This window comes from Bombina bombina, chromosome 3, assembly GCF_027579735.1.
Source record: "Bombina bombina isolate aBomBom1 chromosome 3, aBomBom1.pri, whole genome shotgun sequence".
Classification (NCBI taxonomy): domain Eukaryota; kingdom Metazoa; phylum Chordata; class Amphibia; order Anura; family Bombinatoridae; genus Bombina; species Bombina bombina.
In genome coordinates, this window is record NC_069501.1 from 1085159040 (window position 1) to 1085186502 (window position 27463).

At 36.7% G+C, this 27463-nt stretch overlaps 1 protein-coding gene across 1 annotated transcript in view; it reads right to left on the bottom strand.

Annotated features, from left to right (window-relative positions):
* ATP7B (ATPase copper transporting beta) overlaps nt 1–27463 on the bottom strand; it is a 164344-nt gene that overhangs the window by 43894 nt on the left and 92987 nt on the right. The window contains exons 9-11 of the mRNA XM_053708381.1: nt 26619–26710; nt 12360–12487; nt 697–851 (exon numbers count right to left, since the gene is read on the bottom strand). Of these exons, the coding sequence (XP_053564356.1) occupies nt 697–851; nt 12360–12487; nt 26619–26710 (375 nt within the window). The remainder of the gene's footprint in view (nt 1–696; nt 852–12359; nt 12488–26618; nt 26711–27463) is intronic.

Here is a 27463-nt window from a genome sequence, read left to right on the forward strand (position 1 = left end):
ACAAGAAGCATTTTTGCAAATACATGTACAAAAATGCTTCTATTCAAATTTGCATTGCAGTGCAAATACATTCCATACCTCTAAAATACAATAATTGCTGTATCAAAAACCTATTTGATATCAACACATTCAGATTAACAGTGAAGACAGAAAATCATTAAATAAACTGTTTAAAATAAAGCAAAACAGTAGACAAATCTAGTTACAAAATGTTTGTGGGGTCTTTAGATATTATTGTAGTCTCATCGTGATTACCAGATTGAATTTCTGTTGAATAATTACATCTATCTGCAAAAATCATTTGGATTTGAAGAACCAATAGTGTCAGTGGTCATCCCTTGTTTTCCCACTACCACTTTGACATTGCACACCTGGCAATGCCCACAATACATCCTGCCCCCGCCTGTGGCACACCTGGTCCTGCCTTCCTATAGTGGCCCCACCCACAAATCAACAGTGGGCCTCCTTGAAGCGCCCCCAGATGTCATTTCTAGAGATGCCACTGCTGTTAACACAGGTTTACATATATATTTACACTACATAATATGACTCGTTTTAGAAACATAAATAAGATGAATTTCAAGCACTGGATTTAGTATTAAATAAATCCTTCTACTTACCAGATGTATTTTGAGGTTACTGAAAAAAAAAATAACTACATCACTAAGCTATTCCTGATAAAATATATATTTTTACCTTTGACATTTGAGCTTCCTCCACTAATTTGACAATTTGGGCGAGTGTGGTATCGGAACCAACATGTGTTGCTTCAACCAGCACCGACCCATGTGCATTGATGGAACCAGCTATGACTGTACTCCCGGGCTTCTTCCTTACTGGCATAGGCTCACCTGAAATTGGATTTACAAAGAAAGGACAATAAATATTCAGCAGACACTAAAAAAAAAGAGATGTACACATTAATTATCGCGGCTTTTTGCACACGTCAGAAAAATTGAATTTAACAAGCATCACGATGGGTAGAGTTTCAGCCTTTAAAATTATGCTGCTATCAAAACTTACAAAACTTCCCTCTTAGATAGTTTCCAGTCCCTGCTTAATGAATATGTTTGGGCAGGTAAGTGACCTTGAGTTTATAGAAATCTCCTTCAGAACCTAATAGATAAAGGTGGGATCGGATTACCAAATCTTAATATGTATTATAAGGCAGCTATCATATCCCATATCTCATTGTGGGGTAATGTAGGAAAGATGCTTAGATGGAGAGAAATGTTGTGGCTTTTAAAGATTTAGTGTAGATCCCAAAACATTGTGTTCCATCTCTATTTATAGCTAATTAAATAATTAAAGGGACAGTTTACCCAAAAACTTTCTCTACTTTAATTTGTTTCCAATTTTCCATTTTACCTGATGGAGTGTATTAAATTGTTTACAGATAGCTCCTTAGCCTTTATATTGGCATTTGAAATAGCCGATTTAGCCTGTAGTATCCCTACCTATACTGAAAGTTTTTATACCTAGGTATGGGCTATTGTGAAACTATGTAAACAAAGCCAGCAGAAGAAATTACACTCACAGTGGAAGGTGGAATAGATAAAGCTTTAAAATATTAATTTTCAATTGTTCTTTCTAAGCATTGTGCAGAGACAAAGATAAGAAAGGGAAGCATTTGAGTGATAAGATAACGTGATCTGATCTGTCAGCAAGTCGAGCCAGCTATTTATTTTGCAAAAAGAAGCATAAATTAGCAACTTCTCATACATTTTATATGCTTCAGCTGGTATGACAAGTCATGAGGAGCACATTCAGGGAAAAACAATTTAACAGTGTAGATTTGTAGGTTTGCCATAATCTTAGACATTATCGCATGGAATCAGTGGTCTACTTCATGGCCTCCATGAATCAACAGCTAGTTTGATACTTGAACATACCACCCATTCTGCGATTGGAAGCATTGCACTTTTGGGCTATACTGCGAGATTGAGGTTTCCTTCGGGAGGCACCTAAGTCACTCTCCCTTTGGGAGGTGAGATGGAAAACTGGGGCCAAGGGATGGAGACCTCTTTCTACTTATTATCAATACACAATGGATTGCCCCGAGCTGAGGAAAATATATCATATAAAAAAAAAGGGGGGAGAGATCTCAAAATGAGAATTTGAGGCAAAACAATTGCTATAGGCTATAAATTGTGTTACCTATTTTGAATTGTAATTGAAATTATTAAGTACGTGGCACTGGGTTTCCATTATACTCCATAGAGTTTCTATGACTCACTCCCCTTGTTGGCAAGCTTACGGTAAAGTAGGTTCTGACATGCATGTGTGGTGGGAATGTTTAAGATAGCCTGTCTCTGGGATGCTACCTTTTTTGTGCCCGATTAGGCTTGGATAGGGCAAGAGGTTTGTTTATTACATTAATGGGCATTGAGAGGATAACCTGGGGCACAAGACATACCTCCTGATTCCAGGGCTACCAGGTCATACCGGGATTGGTTGCAATCATACATTTATGGGTTCCAGGAGCCCAGCAGCCTTGCATAAGTATCTTAGCTCCTTCAGAAGAACCCTCAAGAGCCCAAGATCCCCTCCAGTGGTCCATGCTGTTAACTGGAGGGATTGATATAGAATTAGTTTGCGACAGTTACCTTCGAAAATCTGTTTGTAAATAAGGGAAGAGATCCTCTGGGTCTGGGCACCAGCTGAAATATAGGTTGTGTTGGTAGTTTAAGTGAGAAACAAAAATATCTCTGTTCAACCTTCAAATCAGTTGAATCACAATCTGCTACTATTTTGGAAAGTCCTAGAATGTATTCAGCTTTAACTGAAATTTTCCTGTCCAAAGATGTAGGAAATTCCTCTTATGAGTTGAAAGATCTCTGGACTCTGCATCTGAGATGGTTAAGCTAAAGGACCAAGGTAAAAGTTGTCTCTCTGGAAAGATTAACATAATTAAAAAGCCTGAAGGTTTGAAATTTTTAAGTAAATTTGCGGAAGTAAATTCTGCAAGCGTTATTTCTTTTGAGGTTTATAGATACAAGTTTAATTTGGTAAATACAAATTTCTACAAGTTAGACATTGGTTTAAAAAAGTTACTAAATTTTTTAATTTTGAATGGGAGCATATAGGGATCAAAATGGGCCTTATAAGATATAAGGCAGGTAACCCACTCAATTAAATTTTGGTATAACTTGCTTCTACAATCATCAGGACAGGAATTCTCGCAAAGACTAGTAGAAAGTTTAGCAACAAGACTTGGAAACTCTAGATACAAAAGATCTTATGCAGAGTATTACAAAATTAGCAAAAGACTCAACTGCAACCGCTAGCTGAGAAGCACATCTTAAATTAATTAATCGTTTCTTTTTCTGGGTTCTGAAGATGAAGGAATTAGGGGTGAGTAAGAGAAATCTGAAGTTTGCAATAATGCAAAGGAGCTGAGATAATAGCCTATATAATGGATAGGTGTAACCCCACTATTCTGGCTATTATCCCGATAATGATTAGATGTTGGGAACAGTTTTTTGGACATTTCATTTTTGCTGACTTTTTTGTCTGATGAAAGACATAGAGGCCTATTTATCAAATGTCTGTCGGACCTGATCCAGGTCCGACAGACATCGCTGAATATGGAGAGCAATACGCTCTCCGTATTCAGCATTGCACCAGCAGCTCTTGTAAGTTGCTGGTGCAACGCCGCCCCTTGCAGACTCGCGGCCAATGGGCCGCTAGCAGGGAGGTGTCAATCAACCCGATCGTACTCGATTGGGTTGAATTGTGGAGATTCCTGTCCGCCTGCTAAGAGCAGACGGATAGGGTTATGGAGCAGCGGTCTTTAGACCGCTGCTTCATAACTGGTGTTTCTGGCGAGTCTGAAGACTCGCCAGAAACACGGGCCATTCGGAGCTTGATAGATAGGCCCCTTAATGTGGATTTTGTATTGTCTTTTAGAAAGCAAAGAATCTCTAAGATTTCAATCATAGCCTGAACTAAGCCACTACTAGTTTCATACCTTTTGTGAAGAATATTCAAAGGTTTGTACTTTTCAAGTGATGGTTAGAAATGTTCTGTGTCCCTGAGCAATAAACACAGTCAAATATGTGTCTGTAAGGTCTAGATATACTAACCAGTGATTGTCTCTAAGACATTCCCTGAGAAGGAGAAAACTTTGAAATGATAGTAGAAATTAAAAAAATATATATATTGGATTTTAATAATGTGGCCAGGAACAGATGTAAACTATCAATATCCAACTGCCTGTCTGGAGAACCCACAAATCTGAAGTAAATCAATTTTAATTCTGGGCAATCAGGTTGAATCTGTCATCAATTTTGTCTGGCGAAGAAAGGACATGGAGAGGAAACCTGTACATGTGTAGAAGTGAACAATCTCCTGAGAGAGATTCCCTTTATTTCCAGGGGAAAGGGTAGAGGTGAAGGGGTCTTTATGTGTTTTTTGATGATTTTAACACCAAGATCTAGATGGGTAGGAGGTGTGGATGTGAAATCGCCCTCTACTTTTCCAAGCCTTGTGAGAAAAACTATTTGGATAAAAAAAATCTTTTGGAGCTCTTTCAACAATGCATCTCCAAAAAGCAGCCTATTAGTATCTGAAAATAATTAATTAGAGGCAAATCTATCTTTTTTCTAACTATATCACTCCTTCTCATTAGAGATATGACAGGGGTCCAATGAAGCATTATCCATTACAGTTTGCTCTAATATTTGAAATAATTTACTTTTTGGGCCTACAGTGTCCAGAAGCTTGTCCTAGCGCACCTTCTAAACTCTGTCCATGCCCTTTTTAATTTGGATGATGCTTTAAATGTAATGACTATGGTGCCTTTTGTCAGAATTCAATCTAAAATAACCTAGACAGCCAACTAATTCCTAAAGTGCTTAGCTTTCTTAAAGGGATATTAAACAGTATGGTTAATTATGTGTAGTTAAAAAACTTTGCAATATACTTTCATTATTTATTTTGTCCCCTGTTTTTGTAATTAAACTCTGAAAATAGGAAATGCCTAATGGAGACAATGGATACAGATGAATTGATTGACAGGGACAAGCCTCCAGGGTTATTCAGCACAAGAAAAATATCAATAATAAGAAATTACATTTTAAAATTTCTATATTTTTTTTACACATAGCAAATAAAATAAACATTAGCTTCAGGTATAGGAAGGTGCGAACAGGATTGTAATGTTTCCATATTGTCTTTAGTGTATGAAATAAAGCTTGTGCCGTTGTTGATGAAAACCAAAACTACTGTATATAAATACATAATTTGTACCAGGCTGATTCTATGAGGATGTTTCCCCAAGGTCATGTTTATTTACACAATTTGCCATTTAATGCTGTATTTCCAGCCGCACTTTTCAGGAGAACACAAATTTACATCTTACTACCAAATACTGTTACAATTTATGTGCCTTTTTTTTTTTATATATCGATTTCTTTGTCTTGTGCAAATAAATTTTGGGGCAAGTATATAAAAATAAAGAAAAACATACATAGAGGTAGATTTATCAAGCAGCAGATGCTGCAATCTACCCCCGAAGTTTCCAGTGTCCGCGAATGTGCAGGGGGCGGCATTGCACAAGCCTTTTACCAGAAAATCACTCAGATATGAGGATGCCAATACTAGCAATACCGCAGGCACACTTAATACTATGCCTTCTATGATCTCTAACTCCACACCTATAAAAATGCAATCTAACAGTGGAGTTTTTTTTTAGCGTTAAGCCACAGACAACAACAGGCATTACAACCATTACAAAACACACAAACAACATCGCGAGGGAACAAAAGGAAAAACAACGGCCCTCCAAGACAGTCCCAGAGGAGGAGAGAAATTAGTCTGTTCTCAAAAATAAGGACCAACAACTAAGAATAATAAACCTCTCCAAACATGTATTATCACCAGAACAAGTACTTTCAAAAGGGTTAACCTTTTGCCCAACCAATACACTTAACAAATTAGAAACAATTAAAGACATACACCTATTTGTCCGTAAATTATTATTAAAGAAAGTATATGCTAACAAAGATGATCCAAATTGGACAAAAGAAGATCTTGAAGCACTAAAAGACTTAGAGGAACTTTTAGGTGAAAAGGAAGTAGATTGCAGTGAGTCTAACTGGAAAAAGAATATCAAAGCTAAATCCACATACACTCCAGCACTGGCAACCTCTCCACAAATAGAAGTTTTCTATAAAATTGTCTGTGCCTAAATAGAACAACTACCCATCTATAACGTTAACCATAATCTGAAATATTCTGAAAAAATGGCATTAAATGAAATAAAAACATGGATAGGTACAATAATAAAGCCATTGAATAAGGGTGGGAATATAGCACTATGGTCAAGAGAAGAATATGTGGCTGAAGCTATGTGACAATTTACAAACACAGATTGCTATAAAAGAGTATTACTGAACCCCTATCCAGGGACAGAACGATACAATAAAATAATTACAGAAACGTGGCAGAATGGGATCATCACAAAGGGTGAAAAAGTTTTCTATATCAGAAAAATCCAATATTACCCACTATATACTGGTAATAATAATCTCACAGAAGCAGCAAGTAAATACGTGGATCAAAGGTTAAGAGAATACCTTACAACTTTGCCCTCTTGTGTGCGTGATACCATGGAGGTCTTACAGCTGCTAGAAAATGTATATGTTACAGAAAACACATGGTTAATCACTGCTGATGTAGATTCTCTCTACACCAGCATTAGACACAAAGATGGTATCTCTGCAATTCAGTATTTCCTTAATACTAATAAACATGATAATGACAGCCACAATGAATTTATCATCAAACTGCTTAAATATGTACTGACACATAATGTATTCACGTTCAAAGATTACTTTTACTTACAAACACAGGGCACTGCAAAGGAGACATTGTGTGCCCCAACAAATGCAAACTTGTTTTTAGGGTACTGGGAACATCACAATGTCTTTACCAAGCATGGAAGAATTTACTGACTTAGGACATCTGTGGCTCAGATATATTGATGATGTGCTCTTCCTATGAGAAGGCACTCGAGAACATCTTGATACATTTTTTACAAAAATTGAATCAGAACAATCTTAATATTAAACTGACTTATCAAGCTGAACTACAGTCTATTGACTTCCTAGATTTAAAAATCTCAAAAAATCAGGATGGTAGTATTAACACCTCCATTTTCAGAAAAGACACTGCCAGAAATACCCTACTGCATCAGACGAGTGCATATCCCACCAGTACCTTGAAATCGATACCATATGGTGAATTCCTTAGATTGAGGAGAAATTGCTCAAGTAACCTTACCTTTCATGAGGAAAGTGTAACACTAACTGAAAGACTTATATAGAGAGGCTACAGCAAGAGATGTATTAATAAGCTAAATATAAAGCATCCAAGTTAAATAGAACAAAACTACTCAAACCAAGGGTGAAAGCCTCAAATTTTCAAGCTGCCCCAAGACTGATTACAAGTTATAATCCTCAAACACATCAAGTACTTAATATTCTCAATGAGTATTGGCACATCTTGAAATCTGATCCAGTTTTGGAGAAAGTAATTGGTGACAGGGTCACAGTGGGGTATAAAAGACCACGTAATCTAAAAGACCAATTAGTTTCAAGTCACTATATACATATTCCTAAAAAAAGGATAGAGACATAGGAATGTACCCATGTGGCACTTGTTCAATCTGTTCCCAAGTACGAAAAGCAACAATTGATAAGAATGGTAAAAAACAAAATCTATGTTGGGATGACAAGCAGAGAAGTACGAGTCAGAATTCTGGAGCACATTAATAATATCAAGAATGAAGGACAAGAAAAAAGATAAAAAACTTAACAAGTGTGGCCAGATATTTTCTACAGTGCCATCAGAGCCAGTCTAAACAATTGCAGTTTACGGATGAACAAAAAATATCCCTAGGAATTAGAGGAGGAGATTTGGAAAAATCCCTTCTGAAAGCTGAATGTAGATGGATCTACCTGCTGGACAGTGTACAACCCAAAGGGTTAAATGAATACAATAATTACTATACTTTCCTCTAAAAGATGTTTTTTAATTGTAATACTCATAAGACCTCAAGAATTACTATATCTTCCTAGCACTATATTACTTTTAATAAGTAAAAGCAGTCATGCAAAACTTTTCACTATACACTTATTCCTTCACCTTTAAGTACATTTAAACAAAATTAATTTGACACAATCAAAAGCTCCACAGTAATATATACTGTTTTTTATTCACTATTAAGTACAAGTCACAAGAATATTTTTTCACTATCTTGCTTTAACTAATCACCAGATTTTACCTTCACACCCTTTCTTTTTATCCTTCTATTATCACACACATTTAGTTATTAGCATCTTTTTAGAAAAATATACTATTAAAAGCAACGCTTCACCCCAGTGGGACTCAAGGTTCCAATATCGATCACTTTTTACTTTCACTTGAGTCACGTTAACTTACAAGTTGCACAGCAAGACTTAATGTCTTTATTCACCATCTTAATACCTTGGTAAGAAGTCACAACATAATGCTCTCGGTCTCCAGGTGTATTTTTTTATTTTATTTTATAGCTCAGCTATAATTGTGACAAAGTGAAATGTGGACATTTATGGTGATGTCCAATGCAGCATAAATAAAATAAACTCAATTTCCAGGTCTCCATCAGAGCATAGGCTAAGAATTATAACCTAAATGTATACACTGTACGACTTAAAAGCACCTTTTTCCGTTTTTATTAAAGTATTCCTACCTAGACTCTCACTTTTACCTAATAGGTGAATGATGTTCTCTTTCAATTATACAGATACTTTGCTTTAACTTAAAGGACCAGTCAATACAGTAGATTTGCATAATCAACAAATGCATGATAAGAAGACAATGCAATAGCACTTAGTCTGAACTTCAAATGAGTAGTAGATTTTTGTTAAATAAATTGCAAAGTTATGTCTATTTCCACTTCCCCTGTATCATGTGACAGTCATCAGCCAATCACAAATGCATATACGTATATGCAGTGAATTCTTGCACATGCTCAGTAGGAGTTGGTGACTCAAAAAGTGTAAATATAAAAAGACTGCACATTTTGTTAATTGAAGTAAATTGGAAAGCTGTTTAAAATTGCATGCTGTATCTGAATCTTGAAGTTTAATTTTGACTTGAGTGTCCCTTTAAGTAAAATCATATTTATCGAAGTCTGAAATGTCTTATTTGATTGGATGACAACTATGCTAACATCCATACATTCCTAACATCCATTCCCTTCAATGAATTAAACATCAATACACTCCCTTTATATATCGTGGCTTAAACTGTATAGATTATCACTAAGCAAACAGCATACATGCATTCACATGAAGAATATTAATATACAATTAAAGCTTACAGCATTGTAAATATACACTTAAGGAATACGCCTCTTGATAACGTGAATTAATGTAACATTTGTCTTCCTTAATGGCCGTATTATAATCTGATCTCAAAATTGAGGAATATAAATCATCTATACAAATATAATTGCAGTTTGTATCCACAACATACATATACTGTATGTTTTGAGGCACAGCTGTTTAAGTGATCTTCAATTGGGAACTCTGTTTACAATAAAAGCTTGTTCAATATGGACGATGCAAGCAATGACGCTGTGACGACTCCAATTGGCTGTTACATTTTGATTGACATGCAGTAGATGCACACGCAATTAATGGCTAAGAGGAGGGGCAAGTTTCCCTTTAACTTGCTCCACTTTCGGCAGGCGTGTACCCCTCTGAGGAAGCGTTTGTGAAACGCGTGTTAGGGGCACTTTCACTGTGGGCATAGTCCAGGATGGCATTATTCTCATGAATGATTACAGTCAGATTAAAAGTAATTGAAACTCCCGCTATAGAAAGAGTGTTTTAGAGACAGTGTTGTGTGTGTGTTTGAGTGTGCTTTGCAAAAGTAACTATTGGATATCTTGGTACTTGTAAGCACCAGCAATTTCTAACCATTACACCAGTCACATTATTGTTATCTGATTTTGGAGATTAACTTCAAACAGACCATCCTGGCTTCAAGCTAATTTTAACTAGTGTGTGTGTGCGTGTGTACATAGTCTGCCGGGTTTTGATTTATTACTTAATAAAGTTATCTAGTATGTATGAACCACATATTAATATGTCATACTGAATTTTCCCTATTATTTATTAATAAGAGTAAGGCTCTGTTTCTTGTTTGCAACATTTGTTGCATTTTTGTAAAAATAATTTCACCAGAAATGCTTGTGCAATGTTAAATGAAGACAGCGTATGCTGTCGGCATTTAATGGGCCACTAAACCCAAATTTTTTCTTTCACGATTCAGATAGAGCATGCCATTTTAAGCAACTTTCTAATTTACTCCTATTATCATTTTTTCTTTGTTCTCTTGCTATCTTTATTTAAAAAGCAGGAACGTGGTACATAGGAGCCGGCCCATTTTTAGTTGAGAACCTGGGTTATGCTTGCTTATTGGTGGGTAATTGTCAGCCTCCAATAAGCAAGCGCTATCCATGGTGCTGAACCTAAAATGGGCTGCCCGCTAAGATTTACATTCCTGCTTTTAAAATAAAGATAGCGAATGAAGAAAAATTGATAATAGGAGTAAATTAGAAAGTTGCTTAAAATGTCATGCTCTGTCTGAATCATGAAAGAAAAAATTTGGGTTCAGTGTCCCTTTAACGATGTCAGGTGGACATGATCCAGATAAATCTACCCCAAAGGGTCTACACAAGAAAATTAATTTTACAATAAGCACTATCTTTAAATATTTTAGAAGAATTTCAAAGATGCTAGAGTTTCATTTTAGTCCTGTAGGTAAATCAAAGTATAATAGTGCAGAAAGCAAGGAAGATTTTTGGGCAATGGAATAATAATTTTGTTTTTATAAGTCAAATTTAATTTATTTATATAATTTATATATTTATAAGTAAGATTGTTTTTTTTTTTCTTTAATTGTGAAATTTGCATATTTTTGTAGTTGTTGTCTTTAGGAAAATAAGGTCAATATATTCATATATTTGTTTTTTCCCAGTAAGTATTTGTTGAGATACCTACAAGAATTGTTTAACCTTAAAGAGACATTTAACAATAAATAAATGCTAGATAGAATGATGCATTCAAAGAAAAGATTAATCTGAGAATAACATAGATATTTATTTTTTAAAGTTTCATTAGTTGTTTAAATAGTGACAACATAAGTGTAAAGTTTTAATATCTATAAAACCAGGGATAGGCAAGGTGTCCGTGACTGGCCCTTGCAGTGTCCGCTGCCCATTTTGCTGTGGGGAGGGAGGAGTAAGACAGATGAATACTGGTCCTGACTCCTCCTTAACACATGCGGCGCCACGTTTTGCAGGGTTGTGGCAACTCCCACATGATGCCGCTTAGTACCAGAAAATGACTCTGAGTGAGACAGAGAGAGATGGAAGATTCAAGAAGCAAGCTGCCATTGTGTCCCTGGAGCTTTATATGCAAAGGTAAAGCACTTTAACCAGCATCTGAGGTTTATTATAAGTAGTATTTAAATAGAAAGAAAAGATATAGTATGGTTGTGAATCATAACCTTAGTATATCTTTTCTTTCTGATTAAATAATAGGAAAGGGAAAATATTTAGTGAGAATAAAATTAGTGGCTTGTCAAGAGACTGTTAGCAATATTGGGTGATAAGTTATGGAATAAATAAAGCCTGAGTGAAATACTGGATGTGTACCTGCATCTGTATAATAACAACATAATAGTTTTAATTGTAAATGTACCTTGGTGTCCTTCACTAAAGGTCTTTACTTTAGAAAATGTCCGCCACAGCCTTGGCTCGTGCCTATCCCTGTATAAAACAATGGGAGCTGCCATGTTGTAACTTAGGTTACCTTCTCTGCTGTGGTCAATTAGGGACAGTTATAAATAGGTCACTAGAGTGTGCAGCCAATGAGGCCCATTTATCAAAGGTCTTGCGGACCTGATCCGACAGTGTAGGGAGGTGTCCTCTAGACCGCTGCTCCATAACTTGCGTTTCTGGCGAGTCTGAAGACTCGCCAGAAACACGGGCCCTCAAGCTCCATTCGGATGGCTGTGTGGAATATAACAGTGCTTTGCTCTTACATTTCTAATATGAACTAAAATGCTCACAATTTCAGAATGGAATTACAGGAAAAGGGGACAAAATTAATTATAAAAAGTATATCGTAGAGTTTTTTTTATATATACAATGTAATTTTATCTTACCATCTAAAAGTGTTTAATGCCCCTTTAATGTGTTGTAATGATGTTGTATAATATTTTTACTTTATATAGAACTGGCAAATATAATTATATGTAGACTTTATGAAAAAACAATAAACGTTCATTTAAGAACAGTGTACCTGTGATAAGTGACTCATCTGCCATAGATGTTCCTTCTATCACTTTTCCGTCAACTGGAAATTTTCCCCCAGGTACAACCTTTACAATATCTCCTCTTTGGACCAACTCTACAGCCACTTGCTCTTCTCTGCAAAATACCAAATAAGGAAGAAAATAGATATTAGATATAATTAGAAAATAGCTATAATTCCCAAAATAGGTCTAAGCATTATACTTTAGAAAACAGATAAACTAGATTTCCCATGTGCTGTTATATTATACAAAATCAGAGTGTGTTTTATTAGTTTGAAGTTTGGGATCATGGCAAAAATTCCTAAGAATGGGGAAACTTGAGACATTGGAAACAAGAGTTGGCAACATATGGAACACTGCAGTGGCTATTTTTTATAAAAGAAATATATATATATATATATATATATATATATATATATATATATATATATATATATATATATTTATATTTAATCATGTCCATGATTTGTTAAAGTTTTGGATTTTTGTACGCATGTTTTGTTATATCATGCTCACAATTGGTTAAACTGTTGGCATGTTTTGCTATTAATTGTGTGGATGATTTATAAAGAAATCCCTACAGCTCCATGCTATCATTCCAATTTTCCTGATATCAGTTCCAGATAACTCGTTTTTTCCAGTGGTTGCAATCCAAAATCGATAAGGCTGCTACAAGCTGAAAATTATATTTTGGTTGTTAAGTACTTTTTATTGGAATCAAAACTGGGAATGCAACTGAAACTGACATATAGGCCTCTATTTAACAATCCCTGGTCGGACACGGGTGGACATTTCCGTCCCTGTCCACTCAGCATCGCATTTATCGGTGCACAAGCTACTGGTTGTCCAATGCCACCCCCTGTCATGTTTGGCCAAGCAAGCAGGGGCTGGCATTGGCAATCACTCTGATCGGAGAAGTCAGGGGTGACTGAGAAACACCACATTATAGTTGGCATAATAGGTTAAAAGGATAGTCTAGTCAAAAATAAACTTCCATGATTCAGATAGAGCATGCAATTTTAAGCAACTTTTTAATTTACTCCTATTATCAATTTTTCTTTGTTCTCTTGATATCTTTATTTTAATATGTATGTATTTTGTCAAATTTTTACCTTTTTACCGCTGTGACGATAAGCGCAGCTCTCCCGCCCATAATATTGTCTAATTGATTGACAGATGATGATTCTTAAAATAACTAATCCTTGTTTCCTCCCCAGGACTTTTATTCACATTGCATAAACGTCATGGCCCGGGGGGGAAACAAGGATTAGTTCTTTTAAGAATCGTCATCTGTCAATCAATTAGACAAAATTTATAGGTTTATAAGAGAAATCATAATTTATAAGTGAGAGATTAACCTATTGTAATTTAAATCCTTCCTGGTAACTGGTAAAAAATATAAATGCCATAATGGGTATGCTGGGCATGTTTGCTCAGTTTATATATTGGGGGGTAGTTATCAACGTGTCAACTTTCCTGCCTTCGCCGGCCCAATACGCTCGCCTAAGCTCGCCTCACATCGCCGCCGCGGACCTGAAAAAATTCGCCTAAGTTATCAAATAAAGCTGTCAAAAAGCTGCGGGGCGATGAGCAGCGGACTGTGAGAGTTATCACTCATCCGATCTCGCTGCTCTTCGGCTTTTTCCCAGCTTTATTGCTAGCCTGTCACTAAGCACTCACACTAAACTGCACTGTTCTACCCCTATACCGGCGCCCCCGGAGCCCCCCGCAACTAAATAAAGTTACTAACCCCTAAACCGCCGCTCCTAGACCCTGCCGCAACTCTGATAAATGTATTAACCCCTAAACCGCCGCTCCTAGACCCCGCCGCAACTCTGATAAATGTATTAACCCCTAAACCGCCGCTCCCGGAAACCGCTGCCACCTACATTATACCTAGTAACCCCTATCCTGCCCCCCCTATACCGTCGCCCTCTATAATAAAGTTATTAACCCCTATCCTGCTGATCCCGCACCTCGCCGCAAATAAATAAATAGTTTAACCCCTAAACCGCCGCTCCCTGAACCCGCCGCAACCTATATTAAATTTATTAACCCCTAATCTGCCCCCCCTACACCGTCGCCACCTATAATAAATTTATTAACCCCTATCCTGCCCCCCACTACACCGCTGATACTGTAATAAAATTATTAACCCCTAATCCTAAGTCTAACACTAACCCTAACACCCCCCTAACTTAAATATTAATTAAATAAATCTAAATAATATTTCTATTATGAACTAAATTATTCCTATTTAAAACTAAATACTTACCTTTAAAATAAACCCTAATATAGCTACAATATAAATAATAATTATATTGTAGCTATCTTAGGATTTATTTTTATTTTACAGGCATCTTTCAATTTATTTTAACTAGGTACAATAGCTATTAAATAGTTATTAACTATTTAATAGCTTACCTAGCTAAAATAAAGAGAAATTTACCTGTAAAATAAAAACTAACCTAAGTTACAATTACACCTAACACTACACTATACTTTAATAAATTATTCCTATTTAAAACGAAATACTTACCTGTAAAATAAACCCTAAGATAGCTACAATGTAATTAATAATTACATTGTAGCTATTTTAGGAATTATATTTATTTTACAAGTAACTTTGTATTTATTTTAGCTAGTTAGAATAGTTATTAAATAGTTATTAACTATTAAATAACTACCTAGCTAAAAGAAATACAAAATCACCTGTAAAATAAATCCTAACCTAAGTTACAATTAAACCTAACACTACACTATCTTTAAATGAATTAAATAAATTAACTACAAATAACTACAATTAAATACAATTACATAAACTAACTAAAGTACAAAAAATAAAAAAAGCTAAGTTACAAAAAATAAAAAAAATAGGTTACAAACATTTTAAAAATATTACAACAATTTTAAGCTACTTACACCTAATCTAAGCCCCCTAATAAAATAACAAACCCCCCCAAAATAAAAAAATGCCCTACCCTATTCTAAATTTAAAAAGTTCAAAGCTCTTTTACCTTACCAGCCCTTAAAAGGGCCATTTGTGGGGCATGCCCCAAAGAATTCAGCTCTTTTGCCTGTAAAAGAAAAATACAACCCCCCCCAACATTAAAACCCACCACCCACATACCCCTAATCTAACCCAAACCCCCCTTAAAATAACCTAACACTAATCCCCTGAAGATCATCCTACCTTTAGTCGTCTTCACTCAGCCGAGCCACCGATGGAACTGAAGAGGAGACCCGGACCGGCAGAAGTGATCCTCCAAGCGGCGCTGAAAAAGTCTTCCATCCGGGCGATGTCATCTTCCAAGAGGCGCTGAAGAAGTCTTCTATCCGGGCGATGTCATCTTCCAAGCCGGGTCTTGAATCTTCATCCCGCCGACGCGGAACATCCTTCTTTACCGACGGACTACCGACGAATGAAGGCTCCTTTAAGGGACGTCATCCAAGATGGCGTCCCTTGAATTCCGATTGGCTGATAGGATTCTATCAGTCAATCGGAATTAAGGTAGGAAAAATCTGATTGGCTGATTGAATCAGCCAATCAGATTCAAGTTCAATCCGATTGGCTGATCCAATCAGCCAATCAGATTGAGCTTGCATTCTAGAATAGAATGCGAGCTCAATCTGATTGGCTGAGGACGACTGGAGATTCAAAAGACTGCACACAATGAAGCTCACTATCCTTGAAAAAGTTGGAGCTGTACCAATGAAAGGTATGTTGGATTTTTGGGCATCACTTGGTACTATACTAACATTTGTATTTGTAGTCAGTTTTTAGGGTCATCCATTTCTATACATGCTACAAGCCATTTGGCTAACATTTTAACGGTTGTTACATGCTCTGTTACTCACTGATATGTTTTGTGTCCTATGATTTAAATAAATTGTATCTTTTACCTGGAATCATTGAAGTTCAGTGATTGCCTGTTGTGGAGCCGTGGGCTTTAAACCTACAAGCGCTACCTCTAAGAGCTTAGATATAGCTCTATATTATTTGAGTATAGTTGCTGTGTTCAATATCATAACGGTCTTCACTATTATGACCTTCCTCTCTCCTATATGGCTATTTGAAACCAACTGCATCTAACTTCAATCAAGTATATGGGACTCTCCTTGTACTCACCTTCACTTTGAATTACATATCCTTTATATACACTAGTTTTGGACTTTACATGTATATATTTTTTAGCGTATCTATTACCAGAGTATTACCTGTTTGTATTTTGTGACACATTGAAATGAACATACAACACTTTATTTATTTGGCATCTATTTATCAACCCGTCAACTTACTTGCATTCGACGGCACCAATACGCTCACCTAAGATCGTCTAACATCGCTGCCGCAGACCTGAATACGTTCTCCAAATTTACCAAAAAAGCTGTCAAAAAGCCATGCACCAAGTACAGGGCGATGAGCAGCGGACTGTTGTTAACTAACAGTCATTGATCTCGCTGCTCTTCGGCTTTTTCACAGCTTTATTGGCACCCTGCCACTAAACACCCACACTATACTATACTGTTTTACCCCCTATACCGCTGCTCCCTGACCCCGCCGCAACTCTAATAAATGTATTAACCCCTAAACCGCCGCTCACGGACCCCGCCGCAACTAAATAAAGTGTTTAACCCCTAAACCGCCGCTCCCGGAGCCCACTGCCACCTACATTATATTTATTAACCCCTAATCTGCCCCCCTACACCGCCGCCACCTACATTATACTTATTAACCCCTAATATGCCCCCCTACACCACCGCCACCTACATTATACTTATTAACCCCTAATCTGCCACCCCCTACACCGCCGCCACCTACATTATACTTATTATCCCCTATTCTGCCCCCCTACACCGCCGCCACCTACATTATATTTATTAACCCCTAATCTGCCCCCCCTACACCGCCGCCACCTACATTATACTTATTAACCCCTAATCTGCCCCCCTACACCGCCGCCACCTACATTATACTTATTAACCCCTAATCTGCCACCCCCACACCGCCGCCACTAAATTAAATCTATTAACCCCTAAACCTAAGTCAAACCCTAACCCTCCCTAACTTAAATATAATTTAAATAAATCAAAATAAATATTCCTATCATTAAATAAATTATTCCTATTTAAAACTAAATACTTACCTATAAAATAAACCCTAAGCTAGCTACAATATAACTAATAGTTACATTGTAGCTATATTATGGTTTATTTTTATTTTAGAGGCAAGTTTGTATTTATTTTAACTAGGTACAATAGTTATTAAATAGTTATTAACTATTTAATAACTTCCTAGTTAAAATAAATACAAATAGACCTGCAAAATAAAACCTAACCTAAGTTACAATTATACCTAACACTGCACTATAATTAAATTAATTCCCTAAATTAAATACAATTAATTACAATTAAATAAAATTATCTAAAGTACAAAAAAACCCCCACTAAATTACAGAAAATAATAAACAAATTACAAGATTTTTAAACTAATTACACCTATTCTAATCCCAATAACAAAATAAAAAAGCCCCCCCAAAATAAAAAAAAAGCCCTACCCTTCACTAAATTACAAATAGCCCTTAAAAGGGCCTTTTGCGGGGCATTGTAATTGTAACTTAGGTTAAGTTTTATTTTACAGGTACTTTTGTATTTATTTTAGCTAGGTAGTTATTAAATAGTTAATAACTATTTAGTAACTATTCTACCTAGTTCAAATAAATACAAACTTGCCTGTAAAATAAAAATAAACCCTAAGAAAGCTACAATGTAACCTCCAGGGCGGCAGATTGAAAACCAGGTACGCTGGGCCGGAATAGTGGCGATAACTACCAAAAGTAATCAGATAGTGCCGAATTTGCATTCAGAACATCTGTAATGACGTAAGAATCGATCTGTGTCGGACTGAGTCTGGCGGATCGTATGTTATGTCACAAAATTCTACTTTTGCCGGTCTGTAGGGTTTGATAACTAAGGGGAATCAGGCTCGCCACAAATACGCTGCAGAATTCCAGCGTATTTGAGGTTGACGGCTTGATAAATAGATGCCTTTGTGTGCACATTTTAATGAACTAATTAAGAAAATGTGTGCCTGAAATCATGGGCTCAAATTGCTAAATTATTCACACAATTGGTAAAAAAATGTTTGGCCACTCCTGGGATATTTATCAACAACCATGCACTCACTTTGGGACAAAAATTTGGTTGCACATTAAATACCCTTGATATTACAAGGTAAAAGTAAATGTTGAACACGTGGGCGCAATCATGATTTGCGCTTTGGTAAACACTGCTTAGGAAAAGCTGGTGTTAAAATATGTGCAAACCTAAAAAGTGGCACAAAACACATCATAAATACATGTCACGGTACAGTAACACTCATATTAGTACTGTCTGAATAAAATGATTGCTTAAACATATTGCATTAAAAAGTTATAAGGGCGCAAAGTTATGAGATGTGAAGTACTTTTACATAGGGATCCATAGGAACATATATATATATATATATATATATATATATATAAAAATATTTATGTATTTATTTCTATACATATGTATTTATATGTGTGTATATGTGTCTACATACATATAAAATCAAACAGAGAAACCCAACAACAGAACTCAGCCACACCGGGCTGAAGTAAATATAAGGACCAATGCACAGTCTCCGGTAATGGGTGACATTTCTTATAGCACTTGCAAAGTTAGATAACGCACCCCACTCAGGCCTGTCCGGTTAACTACTTGACAGCGTCGCTGCCTAATGTGCAGCCGCCTCTGTGCCGCTTCCGAAGATCCAGGCTTCAATTGAGCGGCTCACAGGGCCTCCGCTGTGTTCCGTGTACTCGTCGGCTTGTGTGTGGGTGTTGGCTATACGTCATTAGTGTTCCTCCAATAGCGGGAGTTCTTTTCCGGAGGTACTGCAAACTTGGATCCGCTCCAGACTAAGGCATCAGCTGATGGGTCGGCAAGGACTGGAATAATCAAATTCAAAAGGAAGAAGAAACACCGACATCCATCTTTATAGGTAAAATCTTGAAACTTTATTTGGCAATGTTTAAAAGTAAAGACAGCACAGCAAAAAGGACTTAGAGTCAGACGTGGGCGCAGCACACAGGCATACGCGTTTCAGAAGAGATTCCGTAGTCACAGCCTGACATGCTACCCCACACACCTGTTTAAAAACCCCATGGGCTAATACAATTGGTTAAAACAGGAACAACACCCATAGACTCTAACCAATAGGATACAAATATACAAACATCATTCTAATTAACACTTCATTATCAAAATAACCAGCACTTATGTTTCTAGTATATATAAATGACAATAATTGGAATGCGTATAAATTGACACACTCATATAGTTAAATAGCAAACATAATCCAAATGTGAAAGTGCCAGAGGTATTGATGATATTGCAAAAGGGAGTAATGATATACCTACATATATTAGATGATAGCATTTAGTACAGAGATAAGAGGGAACATTAGAGAACAAAGATAGTGTGATGTAGAGTGATCAACACTAATAAACATTTGGATTTCATTCTCAAAAATTCATATTTGTGTGTATATAGTGCATACTGCAGCATAAAATGTAAGTAAGGACATCAGAGAAAACTCCATGTATATAGTGTAAAAGTACTAACATTATGTGTCACAATGAATGTGTACATCGAATGTTTGGTGTAATAAATGTTGATAAAGAAAAATACATATATATACAGGCATAACTAGTAATCAAAAATTGAGTACTAGTAATAATACTATCGGGGTTTGGGCACAGAAGGAAATTCATCTGAACTATGTACAGAACTCATATTGGCAGGTTGACTATATTATTCCCAGTGATTGATAATATCAAATCTGGAATTCAGACCTTTAGGTAGTCTGCTTTTTAGGGTGAAGATCCAATATGCTTCCCTTCTTGCTAATATTGTATCTATATCAACACCCCTGGTGGGCCTAAAGATCTTTTCTATTGCACACCATGAAAAATATCTTAGATCGTTATTATGAAAAGTACCAAAGTGTTGTACTATCGGAGTACTAGCCCTATTGACTTTAAATGATGACAAGTGTTCCCGTATGCGCGTGTTTAGGTCCCTTGAGGTGAGACCTACATATTGTAACTTACAATGAGAGCATTCAATAAGGTAAATGGCATATTCCGTGGTACAATTCATACAGGCACCAATGTCATACACCTTGTTAGTGACAATACTAGAGAAGTTCCTTGTCACATTAACATACTCACAAGGTTTACACTTGCGCCGACCACACTTGAACATGCCAGTATGCCTTAGCCAAGATGATTGACTTTCAGTTTTGCTTTTCAGTAGTGTAGGGGCCAACAGATTACCCAATGTTGGGCTTCTCCTATAGGAACATCTGAGGCCATTCTTAACCGTATTCACTAATTTATCATCCGCTGAGAGAAGAGGGAAGTGTTTACGAACAATCTTACATATATCATGATACTGAATACTATGATTAGTTACAAAAGTCAATCCTTTAAAATCATCATTTTTGGACGTTTTCATTTTCAAAAGATCCTTTCTTTCAATAGTACTAACAGCAGCTTTAGCCCTTTTAACTATAGCTTTCGGGTACTTCCTTTCTAGGAGTCTCTTTTCCAGATCAACAGATTCTTGTTTAAACTGTTGAAAACTAGTGCAATTTCTCCTCAGCCTAGTATATTCTCCTTTAGCGATGGCATAGGGAACATGCTTAGGATGGCAACTAGTGCCTTGAAGGAGTGAATTGCCTGAGATAGGCTTCCTGAAAATGGTAGATTCAATCTTACCATCAGGGTTACCCCGCAATGTGATATCAAGATAGTTGATAGTGTGTGGATTGTATTCACAGGTAAATTTCAGGTTGAGATCATTGCAATGTAAGTATTCCAAAAACGAGGGAATAATTTCCTCACTACCTGTCCAAATGAAGATAAGATCATCTATATACCTCTGGTATAGAGATATATGTGATCTATACATATTATTATCTCCAAAGATGTGGTAAAATTCCCACCATCCTAAGAATAAATTTGCATAGGAGGGGGCAAACTTCGCCCCCATGGCGGTACCACATCTCTGGAGATAATAAGTGTCCTCAAATTTGAAAAAATTGTGTGTTAATAGGAATGTGAGTACCTTGAGAATAAAATTCTTAAGGCAATGATCATAATCAGTGAAATTATCAAGAAAAAAAGTAACAGCTTCCACTCCCTTCTGGTGGGGAATGCTAGAATACAGAGAGACAACATCAATTGTCATCCACATACTGGACTCAGACCATTCAATATGCTCAAGTATATTTAGGATATGCTTAGTGTCTCGAACATATGACAGGAGAGACGTCACAATGGGCTGTAGTATATTATCCAGCCATTGAGAGAGATTCCCCAAGAGTGACTCGACTCCACTCACAATGGGGTGACCTTTTATATCTATGAGAGATTTATGTGTCTTGGGGAAGTGATGGAACAGTGGTGTCTTGGGATTATCCACAAAAAGGAATTCAGCTGTGTTACTATCTATGCACCCTTGTTCCATACCCTCATCCAAGAGATGTTTCAGTTCATTTTTGTACTCATTTGTGGGGTCCCTACCTAGAATTAAGTAGTCATGTTCATTAGTTAATTGTCTAAGACCTTCGGCTATGTACTGCATACGGTCCATCACTACAACCATTCCGCCTTTGTCTGATTTCCTGATAACCAAATCCTGATTGTTTCTTAGGGAAGTAACTGCTTCTTTTTCAGACAAAGATAGATTGGGCTTGTGATTGGACCGCCTAGATTTTAATTCAACCAAATCTTTTTCTACTCTTGAGTGGAAGGTTTCAACAATGTTACCCCTACTTTGTATGGGATAGAATCGAGATTTTTTCTTAAAGGTGGGGCCTCTGCTCCTAGTGTCATGTTTAGATATGTTGTCTAGCTGTAATTGCTGTAATGAAACAATATCACAGTTCTCAGAGAAATTATGTTTATTAGTAGTAGTGTCACTTTCTCTAATCATAGAAGTAGAATCATAACATATGGTGCTGACATCATCTGAGAAATGTTTTCTCAGAGTTATGTTCCTAACTAGTCTGTTGATGTCAATGATAGTTTGAAATATATCAAAATCGTTATTAGGTGCAAAATTCAGCCCCAAATTCAGTATTCTATAGTGTGTATCACTGAGTGAGAAAGATGACAGATTCACCACATTTCCAACTATTTATATTTTGTTAGTGGTCTCGGTTCCCTCAGCTGATATTTGTCCTGATTGTTCTTCATGACTGGGTTCTGTCTGGCAATGTGAGTGCCCTCTCCCCCCCCCCCCCCCCGCTATGCCTCCCTGTACCTGTACTCACATTGCCAGACAGAACCCAGTCATGAAGAACAATCAGGACAAATATCAGCTGAGGGAACCGAGACCACTAACAAAATACAAATAGTTGGAAATGTGGTGAATCTGTCATCTTTCTCACTCAGTGATACACACTATAGAATACTGAATTTGGGGCTGAATTTTGCACCTAATAACGATTTTGATTTATTTCAAACTATCATTGACATCAACAGACTAGTTAGGAACATAACTCTGAGAAAACATTTCTCAGATGATGTCAGCACCATATGTTATGATTCTACTTCTATGATTAGAGAAAGTGACACTACTACTAATAAACATAATTTCTCTGAGAACTGTGATATTGTTTCATTACAGCAATTACAGCTAGACAACATATCTGAACATGACACTAGGAACAGAGGCCCCACCTTTAAGAAAAAATCTCGATTCTATCCCATACAAAGTAGGGGTAACATTGTTGAAACCTTCCACTCAAGAGTAGAAAAAGACTTGGTTGAATTAAAATCTAGGCGGTCCAATCACAAGCCCAATCTATCTTTGTCTGAAAAAGAAGCAGTTACTTCCCTAAGAAACAATCAGGATTTGGTTATCAGGAAATCAGACAAAGGCGGAATGGTTGTAGTGATGGAACGTATGCAGTACATAGCCGAAGGTCTTAGACAATTAACTAATGAACATGACTACTTAATTCTAGGTAGGGACCCCACAAATGAGTACAAAAATGAACTGAAACATCTCTTGGATGAGGGTATGGAACAAGGGTGCATAGATAGTAACACAGCTGAATTCCTTTTTGTGGATAATCCCAAGACACCACTGTTCCATCACTTCCCCAAGACACATAAATCTCTCATAGATATAAAAGGTCGCCCCATTGTGAGTGGAGTCGAGTCACTCTTGGGGAATCTCTCTCAATGGCTGGATAATATACTACAGCCCATTGTGACGTCTCTCCTGTCATATGTTCGAGACACTAAGCATATCCTAATATACTTGAGCATATTGAATGGTCTGAGTCCAGTATGTGGATGACAATTGATGTTGTCTCTCTGTATTCTAGCATTCCCCACCAGAAGGGAGTGGAAGCTGTTACTTTTTTTCTTGATAATTTCACTGATTATGATCATTGCCTTAAGAATTTTATTCTCAAGGTACTCACATTCCTATTAACACACAATTTTTTCAAATTTGAGGACACTTATTATCTCCAGAGATGTGGTACCGCCATGGGGGCGAAGTTTGCCCCCTCCTATGCAAATTTATTCTTAGGATGGTGGGAATTTTACCACATCTTTGGAGATAATAATATGTATAGATCACATATATCTCTATACCAGAGGTATATAGATGATCTTATCTTCATTTGGACAGGTAGTGAGGAAATTATTCCCTCGTTTTTGGAATACTTACATTGCAATGATCTCAACCTGAAATTTACCTGTGAATACAATCCACACACTATCAACTATCTTGATATCACATTGCGGGGTAACCCTGATGGTAAGATTGAATCTACCGTTTTCAGGAAGCCTATCTCAGGCAATTCACTCCTTCAAGGCACTAGTTGCCATCCTAAGCATGTTCCCTATGCCATCGCTAAAGGAGAATATACTAGGCTCAGGAGAAATTGCACCAGTTTTCAACAGTTTAAACAAGAATCTGTTGATCTGGAAAAGAGACTCCTAGAAAGGAAGTACCCGAAAGCTATAGTTAAAAGGGCTAAAGCTGCTGTTAGTACTATTGAAAGAAAGGATCTTTTGAAAATGAAAACGTCCAAAAATGATGATTTTAAAGGATTGACTTTTGTAACTAATCATAGTATTCAGTATCATGATATATGTAAGATTGTTCGTAAACACTTCCCTCTTCTCTCAGCGGATGATAAATTAGTGAATACGGTTAAGAATGGCCTCAGATGTTCCTATAGGAGAAGCCCAACATTGGGTAATCTGTTGGCCCCTACACTACTGAAAAGCAAAACTGAAAGTCAATCATCTTGGCTAAGGCATACTGGCATGTTCAAGTGTGGTCGGCGCAAGTGTAAACCTTATGAGTATGTTAATGTGACAAGGAACTTCTCTAGTATTGTCACTAACAAGGTGTATGACATTGGTGCCTGTATGAATTGTACCACGGAATATGCCATTTACCTTATTGAATGCTCTCATTGTAAGTCACAATATGTAGGTCTCACCTCAAGGGACCTAAACACGCGCATACGGGAACACTTGTCATCATTTAAAGTCAATAGGGCTAGTACTCCGATAGTACAACACTTTGGTACTTTTCATAATAACGATCTAAGATATTTTTCATGGTGTGCAATAGAAAAGATCTTTAGGCCCACCAGGGGTGGTGATATAGATACAATATTAGCAAGAAGGGAAGCATATTGGATCTTCACCCTAGAAAGCAGACTACCTAAAGGTCTGAACTCCAGATTTGATATTATCAATCACTGGGAATAATATAGTCAACCTGCCAATATGAGTTCTGTACATAGTTCAGATGAATTTCCTTCTGTGCCCAAACCCCGATAGTATTATTACTAGTACTCAATTTTTGATTACTAGTTATGCCTGTATATATATGTATTTTTCTTTATCAACATTTATTACATCAAACATTCGATGTACACATTCATTGTGACACATAATGTTAGTACTTTTACACTATATACATGGAGTTTTCTCTGATGTCCTTACTTACATTTTATGCTGCAGTATGCACTATACACACACAAATATGAATTTTTGAGAATGAAATCCAAATGTTTATTAGTGTTGATCACTCTACATCACACTATCTTTGTTCTCTAATGTTCCCTCTTATCTCTGTACTAAATGCTATCATCTAATATATGTAGGTATATCATTACTCCCTTTTGCAATATCATCAATACCTCTGGCACTTTCACATTTGGATTATGTTTGCTATTTAACTATATGAGTGTGTCAATTTATACGCATTCCAATTATTGTCATTTATATATACTAGAAACATAAGTGCTGGTTATTTTGATAATGAAGTGTTAATTAGGATGATGTTTGTATATTTGTATCCTATTGGTTAGAATCTATGGGTGTTGTTCCTGTTTTAACCAATTGTATTAGCCCATGGGGTTTTTAAACAGGTGTGTGGGGTAGCATGTCAGGCTGTGACTACGGAATCTCTTCCGAAACGCGTATGCCTGTGTGCTGCGCCCACGTCTGACTCTAAGTCCTTTTTGCTGTGCTGTCTTTACTTTTAAACATTGCCAAATAAAGTTTCAAGATTTTACCTATAAAGATGGATGTCAGTGTTTCTTCTTCCTTTTGAATTCTACATACATATATACACATATAATTACAGGTATATATATACGTATAGAAATACATACATATATCTCAATGCGATACTGCACTCAGGTTAGCACGAGCTGGCAGTGAAATATTGAGTTCAAAACAAGGCTCCATTAAAGTCTATCAGGATTGAGAAAATGTGATCCCAACTTTGCGGGGGGTTTTCGCCACAAAGGCACTTAATTTGTGCGCATTGAAATAGAACCGAGTGACAAAAATGCGCTTGCAGATTTTCAGAGCAGGCGGACGAGTTAAGGAGCAGCGGTCTTAAGACAGCTGCTTCTTAACTCCTGTTTCCGGCAAGCCTGAAGGCCCTTCTTAAAGCGGCCCCATAGTCTTTACATTTTATTTTTGCACTAAAAGGACACAAGTGATTTTACATGACAAAAAAAAATATTATTTTGAGAACAACTAACTAGATTTCTAAAAGACAATCCCTTCTGTATAATTTACAAGGTAAAACATTTCAGCCAGTTTGACTTTATCAAATATTTAAAGCAAAACAACAAACAAAAATAAAACAAACAAACAAAGTACCTCACAATTGAATGATTCGGTCCAAGAGTAACTACTGTAGCTTCTGTCGCTTGTAGAGATATGAGCTTAGCAAGGGCTTCAGACGTTTTACTCTAAGAAACAAGGACAATGTGTGTTTAATTTGTGATGGCTGAACATCGCTGTGAAAAAGGAGGGTGCAGCTGTGAGATCTTGCAAGGTCAATGTGTTCTTATCCAGAAGAAACAATATTGCAGATCACAATTCACTAAAACCTGTCTCATTGTAACCATAAAGATTACAACATATTTGTAGGCTTTTTAGCTAAATCACATGGTCATATGTATTCCGCCATTCCCCTACAACCTGTAGCTTAGCGTTATTAATAAAATCAAAATCATTTAAATCAGTTGCACGCGCAAAATAACATTAAATGATGCGCCAGAGCACGTTATTTCCGTAAGTGCCAGACAAAATGTACGCACTAGGCCTATGACATTAATCACATTGATCTGTGTGTGCATTGAAGGGGACACACACATAATCTACCTGTTTGTGTTTGCTTGTGTGTGAGTATGGTAAGGAGGGAGTTAAAGGGACAGTATACACCAATTTTCATATAACTGCATGTAATAGACACTACTATAAAGAAGAATATGCACAGATACTAATCTAAAAATTCAGTATAAAACCTTTTAAAAACTTACTTAGAAGCTCCCAGTTTAGCACTGTTGATTAGATAAGCAGGAACACCCAGGGAAAGTGGCTAAATTGCAGACACTCCCCGCCTTCCCTGCATATGAAATGACAGATTATACAAACAGAAGCCAGCAGTAGACTGGAAAAGCGCGTCTACTTCTGACACTGAGGGGCTTGGTTAGGAGTCT